General features: G+C 46.8%; 1 protein-coding gene across 4 annotated transcripts in view; it reads right to left on the minus strand.

Annotated features, from left to right (window-relative positions):
- Positions 1 to 865: 865 nt before the first annotated feature.
- Positions 866 to 12,754, minus strand: part of LOC129830675 (CYFIP-related Rac1 interactor A-like) — a 100,514-nt gene continuing 88,625 nt past the window's right edge. For all 4 annotated transcript variants that reach the window (XM_055893274.1, XM_055893278.1, XM_055893277.1 and 1 more), the window contains 6 exons: positions 11,514 to 11,591; positions 10,301 to 10,417; positions 5,936 to 6,015; positions 5,061 to 5,187; positions 2,197 to 2,267; positions 866 to 1,321 (listed from right to left, as the gene is read on the minus strand). In XM_055893274.1, the coding sequence (XP_055749249.1) occupies positions 1,258 to 1,321; positions 2,197 to 2,267; positions 5,061 to 5,187; positions 5,936 to 6,015; positions 10,301 to 10,417; positions 11,514 to 11,591 (537 nt within the window). In that variant the 3' untranslated portion in view covers positions 866 to 1,257. The remainder of the gene's footprint in view (positions 1,322 to 2,196; positions 2,268 to 5,060; positions 5,188 to 5,935; positions 6,016 to 10,300; positions 10,418 to 11,513; positions 11,592 to 12,754) is intronic.

Below are 12,754 nucleotides of genomic sequence, written 5' to 3' on the forward strand. Positions count from 1 at the left end.
AACATCACGTACTAGTGCCAAAATCTCCCACAGTTCCTGTGGTTACGATGCAAGTAGGTGGGGTGAGGGTGGGGGGTTGGGGTCGGAGTGGGTGTGTGATGAGCAGTGTCTGGGTGCATGTGAATACAGTAAAATAGCTTCCCCTCCTTGTGTCCTCGTCCCCTTTTCTTCATCTGCAATACTTACTTAACGCCTGTGTTTTCAGTTCAGTGTAAATGGAGAAGAGGAGACAAAGAGTGGAGACGAGGAGAATAGGAAGCCCTTTCAAACTATTGGGATGGACCCTCAATGCAGTGACTGAGCATAATGTACTCAGGGGCCCGGTCCCAAACCAATACCTCTCCCCGAACCTTAGGACCTTATTGACAATCTGACAAATTGTTTGGATTGGTATCAGCAATACGGTTAAAGCTCCCATTAGCCTTCTGGTATGTTATGAAGTGTTTCCACCATAATGCTTCCAACGCCAAGTCATTTTAGATCAAGGGGGAGTCAACAAGGACTTTTGGAAAAGAAGAAGCCATTGGTTTGGAATCAGGCCGTTTTGTTAATCCCAGTCTATTCTGTACAGTTTGTAATGGAGCCCGGTTTAAACCTTTCCAGCGACTAGGTGGAGACTGACAGACAGCGCTGTTATTATTCTACGTGAAAAAATATTCTTCAGACTAACGTTGTTGTACGTAATATGAACCTTTTTGTTTATGTACGTTTTTTTTGCTTCAGTTTTATTTCCTGACCGTATATTTTTTTAATATAGCTCTTCCCTTGTTGTTCTTCGTCTTTAGTCTTACTTATTAGAAATCTGGTAACACTTGTTAAGTTTTTCTTCTCTTTAATATATATCTCTATAGATTATTTTCCTTCATTTTCTTTTTTTTACAAAATGAGAGACAGAATGATGAACAATACATAAACTTCTTCTTTTCATCAGTTCATTTTTTTATCAGACCTGATCATTTCGCTTTTCATAAACAAACAGGATTCAGCCACCACAGTTTGTTCTCCCTCGTTGTTTCTTCTCCTCCCTCCGTGTGTACTCTCTCTCTCTCTCTCTCTCTCTCTCTCTCTCTCTCTCTCTCTCTCTCTCTCTCTCTCTCTCTCTCTCTCTCTCTCTCTCTCTCTCTCTCTCTCTCTCTCTCTCTCTCTCTCTCTCTCTCTCTCTCTCTCTCTCTCGCTCTCTCTCTCTCTCTCTCTCTCTCTGCTTCTCTTTCTCTCTCTCTCTCGCTCTCTCCTTCACTCTCGCCTCTCTTCCATCTCTCATTGAAGAAGAGCCCTGATTTGTTTGGAGGTGGTGTCGTCGTTTAGATGTCGGGTCGTATACCTGGAGAGGGAGGAGATGAGGAGGAGGGGAGAGAAGAAGAGAGGAGAGGAAATGATGGTGAGAAGGATAAGAGGACATGAGATGAGTATCTGTACACACACCATCTCTGTTGATGTCTCCCCTCTCTCTCTTTCTCTCGCTCTCTCTAACTCTCCATGTCTCTCAATTCAATTATATTTCATTTTAAGGGGCTTTATTGGCATGGGAAACATATGTTAACGTTGCCAAAGCAAGTGAAGTTGATAATAAACACAAGTGAAATAAACAATAAAAATGAACAGTGAACATTACACTCACAGAAGTTCCACAATAATAAAGACATTTCAAATGTCTTATTATGTACAAATAGTTAAAGTACAAAAAAGTTAAATTAAAAAACATGAATATGGGTTGTATTTACAATGGTGTTTGTTCTTCACTGGTTGACCTGTTCTTGTGGCAACAGGTTACAAATCTTGCTGCTGTGATGGAACACTGTGGTATTTCACCCAATTGGTTTGTTTTCAAATTCTTAGTGGATCTGTCTAATCTGAGGGAAATATGTGTCTCTAATATGGTCATACATTTGGCAGGAGGTTAGGAAGTGCAGCTCAGTTTCCACCTCATTTTGTGGAGTGTGCACATAGCTTGTCTTCTCTTGAGACCCATGTCTGCCTACGGCGGCCTTTCTCAATAGCAAGGCTATGCTCACTGAGTCTGTACATAGTCAAAGCTTTCCTTATTATTGGGTTAGTCACAATGGCCAGGTATTCTGCCACTGTGTACTCTCTGTTTAGGGACCAAATAGCATTCTAGTTTGCTCAGTTCTTTTGTGAATTCTTTCCGATGTGTCAAGTAATTATCTTTTTGTTTTATCTCTCTCGATGTCTCCTCACCTCAGTGCGTTCAGCAGTCCCTCCACGCTGTTGGAAGGCTGCTCTTTCAGCACCTTGATGCAACCCTTCATCTGTAGACAGACAGACAGACAGACAGACAGACAGACAGACAGACAGACAGACAGACAGACAGACAGACAGACAGAGAACGTTTTAGAGAAAGGTCATCATTCTCTGTCCCCTACAGGAGGACATCAAGTCAAGTGGGGTCAGATAAGGGCAGCGGTATAAGTGTAAAAACAGTTGTGTGGTTGTATTGTTTGTGTGTGATGTTTGTGCATTTGTTTTGTTTGTGTGGTGTAGTTATGTGTGTGTGTGTATGTGTGGTGTTTGTGTGTGTAGTGATTGTGTGTCACGCCCTGGCCTTAGTATTCTTAGTTTTCTTTATTATTTTAGTTATTTCAGGGTGTGACATGGGTAATTTATGTGGGTTTTGTAGTGTCTAGGGTGGTTGTAAGGTTTAGGGGGTTTATTAGAGTAGTTGGGTTTATATTGATGAGATAAGATGGCTTATTTTCCACATGCTGCGTTTTGGTCCGTCTCTCCCCCACACGATCGTGACAGAATTACCCACCAATGCAGGACCAAGCGGCATGTAAAGCGGCAACAGGACCCACCTACACAGGATTCATGGACATGGGAGGAGATACTGGATGGTAAGGGGCCTTGGGCACAACCGGGAGAATATCGCCTCCCTCGTGAAGAGCTGGAGGCAGCGAAAGCCGAGAGGAGGCGATATGAGGAGGCAGCACGGAAGCAAGGCTGGAAACCTGTGAGTAATACCCAAAAATTTCTTGGGGAGGGGCTCATGGGGAGTGTGGCGAGTCCAGATGGGAGATCTGCGTCAACTTCCCGTGCTACCCGTGAGGACTCTAAGAGGGAACCTGAGCCAGTCGGGCTGATATTGGAGGTGAGCAATGGGGATGATACAGTGACTGTTAAGGATTTATTGGGGAGGTTGGAAGAGAGTGAAATGAGGGAGCTGCTGTGTTGGTGCGTGAGGCACAAGATCCACCCGACAGAGCGTGTGCGGGATGTGATGTTACCTGAGTCAGCTCTCCATTCTCGTCCTAATGTGCGTGCTAACCGTCTGGGAATGACAGTCCCACAAACCAGGCCTCCTGTACGCCTCCCTAGTCCTGCACCTCCTGTATTAGCCCCACATACTAACTCTCCTGTGACAGTCCCCAGCCCAGTACAACCAGTGCCTCCTCCACGCACTAGCCCTATGGTGCGTGTCTCCAGCCCTTTACCACCAGTGCCTAAACCACGCACCAAGCCTCCTGTGTGTCCCCAGAGTCCTGTGCGTCCTGTTGCTGCTCCCCGCACTAGCCCTGAGATGCGTGTCCCCAGCCCGGTACCGCCAGTTCCGGCACCACGCACTAGGCCTAATGTGCGTCCCCAGGGTCCAGTATGCCCTGTTCCTTCTCCCCGCACTAGTCCTGAGATGCGTGTCCCCAGCCCGGTAACACCAGTTCCGGCACCACGCACCAGGCCTACAGTGCGCCTCAGCCGGCCAGAGTCAGGATCTGCCAGAGCCGCCAACCAGACAGGATCTGCCAGAGCCGCCAACCAGACAGGATCTGCCAGAGCCGCCAGCCAGCCATGTGCAGCCAGAACCGTCAGCCAGCCATGAGCAGCCAGATCCGTCAGCCAGCCATGAGCAGCCAGATCCGTCAGCCAGCCATGAGCAGCCAGATCCGTCAGCCAGCCATGAGCAGCCAGATCAGTCAGCCAGCCATGAGCAGCCAGATCCGTCAGCCAGCCATGAGCAGCCAGATCCGTCAGCTAGCCATGAGCAGCCAGATCCGTCAGCCAGCCATGAGCCGTCCAGCCAGGATCCGCCAGAGCCGTCATCCAGCCAGGATCCGCCAGAGCCGTCATCCAGCCAGGATCCGCCAGAGCCAGCCAGCCAGGATCCGCCAGCCAGCCAGGATCCACCAGAGCCAGCCAGCCAGGATCCGCCAGCCAGCCAGGATCCGTCACTCAGTCCGGAGCTGCCCCTTATCCTGGTGCTGCCCCTTATCCTGGTGCTTCCCCTTATCCTGGTGCTTCCCCTTATCCTGGTGCTGCCCCTTAGTCCGGTGCTGCCCCTTAGTCCGGTGCTGCCCCTTAGTCCGCTGCTGCCCCTTAGTCCGGTGCTGCCCCTTAATCCAGTGGGGTTAATGTGGAGGGTGGCCATTTGGAGGAAGCTAAGGAGGCGGGTAGTGACTGTGGTGGGGTGGGGACCACGACCAGTGCCGGAGCCGCCACCGCGGAAGGAAGCCCACCCAGACCCTCCCCTAGACTGTGTGCTGGTGCGCCCGGAGTTCGCACCTTAAGGGGGGGGGTTATGTCACGTTCTGGCCTTAGTATTCTTTGTTTTCTTTATTATTTTAGTTAGGTCAGGGTGTGACATGGGTAATTTATGTGGGTTTTGTAGTGTCTAGGGTGGTTGTAAGGTTTAGGGGGTTTATTTAGAGTAGTTGGGTTTATGTTTAGTATAGTTGTCTAGCTGTGTCTATGTTGTGTGTAGTTGTCTAGGAAAGTCTATGGTTGCCTGAATGGGTTCCCAATTAGAGACAGCTGGTTTCTGTTGTCTCTGATTGGGAGCCATATTTAAGGTAGCCATAGGCTTTAGTTTGTTGTGGGTAATTGTCTATGTCTATGGTGAACGTTTGTAGCCTGTGTGTGTGCACTACGTTTATAGCTTCACGGTCGTTTGTTGTTTTGTTAGTTTGTAAGTGTTTTGTTTCGTTTTGCCTTCTTCAATAATAAAAGAAGATGGCTTATTTTCCACATGCTGTGTTTTGGTCCGTCTCTCCCCCACACGATCGTGACATTGTGTGTGTGTGTGTGTGTGTGTGTGTGTGTGTGTGTCTTACGTCTATTTTGGATGTCTTGGCGAAGGCTCCTACAGGGTGGACATGGTCGTACAGGATGATCACTCCCACCATCACCCTCATACAGAACAACACGGTGTCTGTGTTGGTGAACCTACAACGGTACTCACTATGGAGAGAGGAGGGAGGGAGGGAGGGAGGTGGGGGAGGGAGGGGGTGGAGGTAGTGGAGAGAGGGAGGGAGGGAGGTAGGGGAGGGAGGGAGGTGGGAGGAGAGAAAGAGGGTTGGTGAAGGAGACAGGAATAGTTATTGCTTCAGTCAGCTTTAAGGCACTGTGTTTTTTTGGATAATGACTTTTATGATAATCATGATTATCATGCCAATAGTGCTCATTCAATTGATTAGAGAGAGAGAGAGAGAGAGAGAGAGAGAGAGAGAGAGAGAGAGAGAGAGAGAGAGAGAGAGAGAGAGAGAGAGAGAGTGTGGGGGGGGTCACAACTCCTGCGGCTCTGTCGCACGCTGGGTATGTACATACTCAATGGGAATCTAAAAGAAAATGAGACTATGTGGGGAACAAACCAATCAGCGTAGGCTTGGACTTAAGGTCATAGCATAACTTCTGATTTGTGTATTTAAAACCCTGAAGTATAACAGCCTGCTGTTTTCTAAAGACTCATTACACAGGGCTATGGTCTGTGACCTTCTGAAGAAGACTATGGGATTAGAGGGAAAGAGAGACAAAGATGGGAGAGATGAGGGAAAAATGTAGTGAGATGGAACGAGAGCGAGAGATAGTAAGAAAGTGAGAGATGGAGCAAAAGAAGGAGAGGGATTGAAAAAGACAGGACTAGAGAAAGACAGGACTAGAGAAAGACAGGACTAGAGAAAGACAGGACTAGAGAAAGAGAACTACTCACGGTGTCTCCAGCATGACGCGACACACACAGGCCATGGTGCTCAGGCAGTCTGTGGTGTCTTCAATGGGTAAGGTCTTATTCTGTAACAGAGGACGCAGGGGGAAACAGAGAGTAGGGGGAGACAGAGTAAATACCAGCACTGGTCCCTGGGTTGAGACAGAGAGTAGGAGGAGACAGACTAAATACCAGCACTGGCACCTGGGTTGAGACAGAGTAAATACCAGCACTGGCCCCTGGGGGGATACAGAGTAAATACCAGCACTGGCCCCTGGAGGAAGACAGAGTAAATACCAGAACTGGCCCCTGGGTTGAGACAGAGTAAATACCAGCACTTGCCCCTGGGGGGAGACAGAGAGTAGGGGTAGACAGAGTAAATACCAGCACTGGTCCCTGGGTTGAGACAGAGTAAATACCAGCACTGGCCCCTGGGGGGAGACAGAGTAAATACCAGCACTGGCCCCTGGGTTGAGACAGAGTAAATACCAGCACTGGCCCCTGGGGGGAGACAGACTAAATACCAGCACTGGCCCCTGGGGAAGACAGACTAAATACCAGCACTGGCCCCTGGGGAAGACAGACTAAATACCAGCACTGGCCCCTGGGGGGAGACAGACTAAATACCAGCACTGGCCCCTGGGGGAAGACAGACTAAATACCAGCACTGGCCCCTGGGGAAGACAGACTAAATACCAGCACTGGCCCCTGGGGGAAGACAGACTAAATACCAGCACTGGCCCCTGGGGAAGACAGAGTAAATACCAGCACTGGCCTCTGGGTTGAGACAGAGTAAATACCAGCACTGGTCCTTGGGGGGATACAGAGTAAATACCAGCACTGGCCCCTGGGTTGAGACAGAGTAAATACCAGCACTGGCCCCTGGAGGAAGACAGGCTCTAATCTCTGGCTGTCACATGACTGGGATATAGAAATGTGAATCTCCAGAGGGTGGTGCGGTCTGCACAACGTATCACCGGGGGCAACTCCAGAACACCTACAGCACCCGATATCACAGGAAGGTCCAAATAGATCATCAAGGACAACAACCGACCAAGCCACCATCCAGAAGGTGAGGTCAGTACAGGTGCATCAAGGCTGGGACCGAGAGGCTGAGGAACAACTTCTATCTCAAGGACATCAGACTGTTTTTTTTTTAACTTAGAGATAGGCGTCCCGTTAATGGGACAGTTGTAAATCATGCAGCACCTTGTGTCACGATCGCAGATTTTAGAGAAACAACAAATGTTGGCAAATATAAGTGTCTTATATCGGCTGAAAGTTGAAATTATTCTTCATATAACTGCACCGTCCAATTTACTGTAGCTACTACTGCAGGGAAAAATCCATGCTATTGTTCGAGGAGAGCTCCTAACCACAAAACACTTTTTTCACCGAGATAGGTTTGATAAATTCACCTCTGAAGGTGAAATGTGTACTTACATTCTGAAATCTTGCTCTGATTTATCATCCAAAGTGTCACTGTTAACCTTGTGCGACAGCAAGCCTTGTCCTTTTGGGCAAAAATTATAAGAATATGGAGACTTATGAAGTTATGAAAACTGAGTGTTTTGCAAATGGTGAACTAATAATATGGCTACTAATAGTCCAAGTATACAGATTTGACGATATTCTTGAAGAAAATGTAATGTGAATGTGAATGTCTTCACATTTTGCCTAAATCTACATGGGTGACTTCAAACTAAAAGTAATGTAGTTTGCTCATACTTCGAGTTATCCGTCTGAAACTTTGCGCCTACACTGCTGCCATCTTCTGGACACCATCCGAATTACAACCAGAGTGATGGCTTGATTTGGGGCCTTTCTGTTGCATTTCAAAGATGGTGGTATAATTTTTTTTATTATCTTTTAATTAATATATTATCTTCCACCAGATCTATTTATGTTATATTCTACCAAATTCAATTCACATTTCCACAAACTTCAAAGTGTTTCCTTTCAAATGGTACCAAGAATATGCATATCCTTGCTTCAGGGCCTGAGCTACAGGCAATTAGATTTGGGCCATTTTAGGCCTGACAATGTAAAAAAAGGGTACAATCTGTAAGCTACCAGTGTCTGATATACATTTCTTTGTGTTTATTTTTTGTCTATTGATAATTGCTTCAGGGTTGTTGAGTCTAAGAACTCTGTAGGATCAGTCCAACTGTTATTTCATTCTAATTTAAAATCACATTGTTATTGAAAAAACGGGAGCTATCCCTAATAAATTAAGAACAAATTATTATTTACAATGATGGCCTACCGGGGAAGAGAGGGTTAAACTGCCTTGTTCAGGGGCAGAACAACAGATCTTTACCTTGTCAGCTCAGGGATTCGATCCACTAACTGTTCAGTTACTGGACCAACGCTCTAACCACTAGGCTACAGGCCACCCCTATTAAACAGCCATCACTAACACAGAGAGGCTGCTGCCTACATAGAGACTGGAAATAATTGACCACTTTAATAAATGGAACACTAGTCACTTTAATAATGCCATTTTAATAATGTTTACATATCGTGCATTACTCATCTCTTCTGTACTGTATTTTATACCATCTATTGCATCTTGCTCATCCATATATATATTTATATGGATATATTCTGAGTCCATTCCTTTACTTAGATTTGTGTGTGTTAGGTAGTTGTTGTGGAATTGTTAGATTACATGTTAGATACTGCTGTCACGACTCCCACCGAAGGTGGCTCCTCTTCCTGTTTGGGCGGCGCTCGACGGTCGTGGTCGCCGGTCTACTAGCTGCCACCGATCCTCTTTTCCTTTTCTGTTTGTTTTGTCTTATTGGTTGCACCTGTCTCTTATTTTGTTTTTGATTCAGGACTATTTAAGCCTGTTAGGTCGCCTCTCTTTGTGCTTGTTTTCTGTTAGTGAGGTTGTGCGTGTTTGTGTTCCTGTCCGTTTGTGCCCTGTGTTGTGTTGGACATTTTTTGTGATTATTTCGCCTGCTGTTTTGGGCGTTCGTATCGTTCCCCAGTGTCCTCTGCTCTCTGCGTTTGACTACGCACCCACCACTCCAGGCTCTGTGACAACTGCTGCATTGTCGGAACTAGAAGCACAAGCATTTCACTACACTCGCAATAACATCTACTAACCATGTGTATGTGAACAATAACATTTAATTTGACTTGATTTGGTCACATATACTTTTTTTTTTTTTAAGTAGGGGCGTGGATAAAATAACCAGTCAGTATCTGGTGTGACCACCATTCACCTCATGCACCGCAACACATCTCCTTCGCATAGAGTTGATCAGGAAGATTGAGGCCTGTGGACTGTTGTGCCACTCCTCTTCAATGGCTGTACGAAGTTGCTGGATGTTAACAGGAAACTGGAACACACTGGTAGTACACATCGATCCAGAGCATCCCAAACATGCTCAATGGCTGACATGTCTGGTGAGTATGCAGGCCATGGAAAAACTGGGACATTTTCAGTGTACAGATCCTTGCAACATGGGGCCGTGCGTTATCATGCTGAAAGGTGATGGCGGCGGATGAATGGCAAGACAATGGGCCTCAGAATGTCGTCAAGAGTGTGAAAAGCTACGCCATTCAAGTGGTCTGTGGTTGTGAGGCCGGTTGGACGTACTGCTAAATTCTATAAAACAACATTGGAGCCAGCTTATTGTAGAGAATTTAACATTCAATTCTCTGGCAATAGCTCTGGTCGACATTGCTGCAGACAGCATGCCAACTGCACGCTCCCTGAAAACTTGAGACATCTGTGCCATTGTGTTGTGTGACAAAAGCTAGTATAGGGTGACTTAATTTAACCACTTGGCTATCTGCTGCCCCTGCTGACTTGGGGTGTAGTGAGGCTAGAATAGGGTAACTTGGGGTGTGGTGAGGTTAGTAGAGGGTAACTTGGGGTGTGGTGAGGCTAGAATAGGGTAACTTGGGGTGTGGTGAGGCAAGAATAGGGTAACTTGGGGTGTGGTGAGGTTAGTAGAGGGTAACTTGGGGTGTGGTAAGGCTAGAATAGGGTACTCGGGGTGTGGTAAGGCTAGAATAGGGTAACTTGGGGTGTGGCAAGGTTAGAATAGGGTAACATGGGGTGTGGTGAGGTTAGAATAGGGTAACTTGGGGTGTGGTGAGGTTAGTAGAGGGTAACTTGGGGTGTGGGGAGGTTAGAATAGGGTAACTTGGGGTGTGGTGAGTCTTGTATAGGGTAACTTGGGGTGTGGTGACGTTAGAATAGGGTAACTTGGGGTGGTAGCTATTAGAGGCTTGAGGTAGGGTCTTAATTTAGCGGGCAGGAGCTGGCGCGAGGTAACAATAAGAGCTAGAGGGAGGGGAGGGAAGGAGGAAGGGACTCGAAGTAGGGGTCAGGAGACATGACCTCTGACTGACCTCTGACACAAACTTGGTGGTGGCATTACTCAGGGTCTTCAGCATGGGTGTGGCCTCGGCGTAGAACAGAGACATCCGATTGGCCATCTCGTTGTTCACCTCGTTCTCTGCCTCCAACTGCAACAGAGAGAGATGGTTGGAACACGACCACGTTTACATATCTGGCACAGGATTCCCCTTTAATTGTTGTGTATCTGCAAGTAATCTAACATGACATCGTTAGATGCTTTTCCTGCCTGCAATTACATTCCACATTTACATTTTTGTCATTTATCAGACGCTCTTGTCCAGAGCTACTTACATTCATCTTAAGTTAGCTAGGTGACACAACCACGTATCACAGTCATAGTGAGTAAAACATGTTCTCAATAAAGCAGCTATCAGAAAAGTCAGCAAGGTTAGCAAAGGCGAAAAAATAATCAAGTGTGAGTGTTAGTTCAATTCAATCAACATCTACACAGAGAGAAAAAACCTTACAATGTGTTGACCGGTGACTTTTTTTTGTTAACAGTTGGAAGTGAACACTGTTACCATAGCAACTGTCTGACAGTTTAGCCAAGCGATCCAGGTTACGGAACCAACGTAGCTCAGGCCGACATGGTCTTACCTGCTGGTGGTCAGCCTGTTTCTACTGATGGTCTTACCTGCTGGTTGCTCAACCTGTTTCTACTGATGGTCTTACCTGCTGGTTGTTCAGCCTGTTTCTACTGATGGTCTTACCTGCTGATTGTTCAGCCTGTTTCTACTGATGGTCTTACCTGCTGGTTGCTCAGCCTGTTTCTACTTATGGTCTTACCTGCTGGTTGTTGAAGCCTGTTTCTACTGATGGTCTTACCTGCTGGTTGCACAGCCTGTTTCTACTGATGGTCTTACCTGCTGGTTGCTCAGACTGTTTCTACTGATGGTCTTACCTGCTGGTTGTTCAGCCTGTTTCTACTGATGGTCTTACCTGCTGGTTGCTCAACCTGTTTCTACTGATGGTCTTACCTGCTGGTTGTTCAACCTGTTTCTACTGATGGTCTTACCTGCTGGTTGCTCAGACTGTTTCTACTGATGGTCTTACCTGCTGGTGGTCAGCCTGTTTCTACTGATGGTCTTACCTGCTGGTGGTCAGCCTGTTTCTACTGATGGTTTTACCTGCTGGTATCTCAGCCTGTTTCTACTGATGGTCTTACCTGCTGGTTGTTCAGCCTGTTTCTACTGATGCTCTTACCTGCTGGTTGTTCAGCCTGTTTCTACTGATGGTCCTCCTGTAGTAGCTGAAGTCATTCTGAATGGCTGGGTTTGTCATCTAGAGAGAGAGAGAGGGGGGGGGGGGGTCTAGTAAAACAGTAGCTATAATCAGTGCAGTGAAAACCCTTTGATGGGGGGGGGGGGCGTTTGATGGGGGGGGGGGGCGTAAATCAGTGTGCGCTACTCCACCGCTTATACAGTAACTACAATTGGTAAATTCAATTGATTGGACGTGATTTGGAAAGGAACACACCTGTCTATATAAGGTCCCTACAGTTGACAGTGCATGTCAGAGCAGAAACCAAGCTATGAGGTCAAAGGATTTGTCTGTAGAGCTCAGAGACAGGATTGTGTCGAGGCACAGATCTGGGGGAAGGGTACCAAAACATTTCTGCAGCATTGAAGGTCCCCAAGAAGAGTGGCCTCCATCATTATTGAATGGAAGAAGTTTGGAACCACCAAGATTCTTCCTAAAGCTGGCCGCCCGGCCAAACTGAGCAAACGGGGGAGAAGGGCCTTGGTCATGGAGGTGACCAAGAACCCGATGGTCACTCTGACAGAGCTCTAGAGTTCCTCTGTGGAGATGGGAGACCCTTTCAGAAGGACAACCATCTCTGCAGCACTGGGAGACAATCAGAATCGAGGCAAAGATGAACGGAACAAAGTATAGAGAGATCTTTGATGAGAACCTACTCCAGAGCGCTCAGAACCTCAGACTGGGGCGAAGGTTCACCTTCCAACAGGACAATGACCCTAAGCACACAGCCAAGACAACACAGGAGTGGCTTCGGGACAAGTCTCCTTGTGTGACCCAGCCAGAGTCTGGACTTGAACCCGATCGAACAACTCTGTAGAAACCTGAACATTTCTGTGCAGCAATGCTCCCCATCCAACTTGACAGAGCTTGAGAGGATCTGCAGAGAAGAATGTGAGAAACTCTCCAAATACAGGTGTATCAAGCTTGTAGCGTCATGCCCAAGAAGACTCAAGGCTATAATCGCAGCCAAAGGTGCTTCAACAGAGTACTAAGTAAAGGGTCTGAATACTTACGTAAATCAGTGTATTTTTATTTTTGTTATTAACTTCTTGAGAATACAGGGGGTGCTGTTTTCGCATTAGCATAATTTCCTCTACAGATTAAACTGCCTCTTATTCAATTATTGCTGTTACTATATGCATATAACCACATACCATTGGATAGAAAACAAGCTATGGTTTCTA

This window comes from Salvelinus fontinalis, chromosome 32, assembly GCF_029448725.1.
Source record: "Salvelinus fontinalis isolate EN_2023a chromosome 32, ASM2944872v1, whole genome shotgun sequence".
Lineage (NCBI taxonomy): Eukaryota > Metazoa > Chordata > Actinopteri > Salmoniformes > Salmonidae > Salvelinus > Salvelinus fontinalis.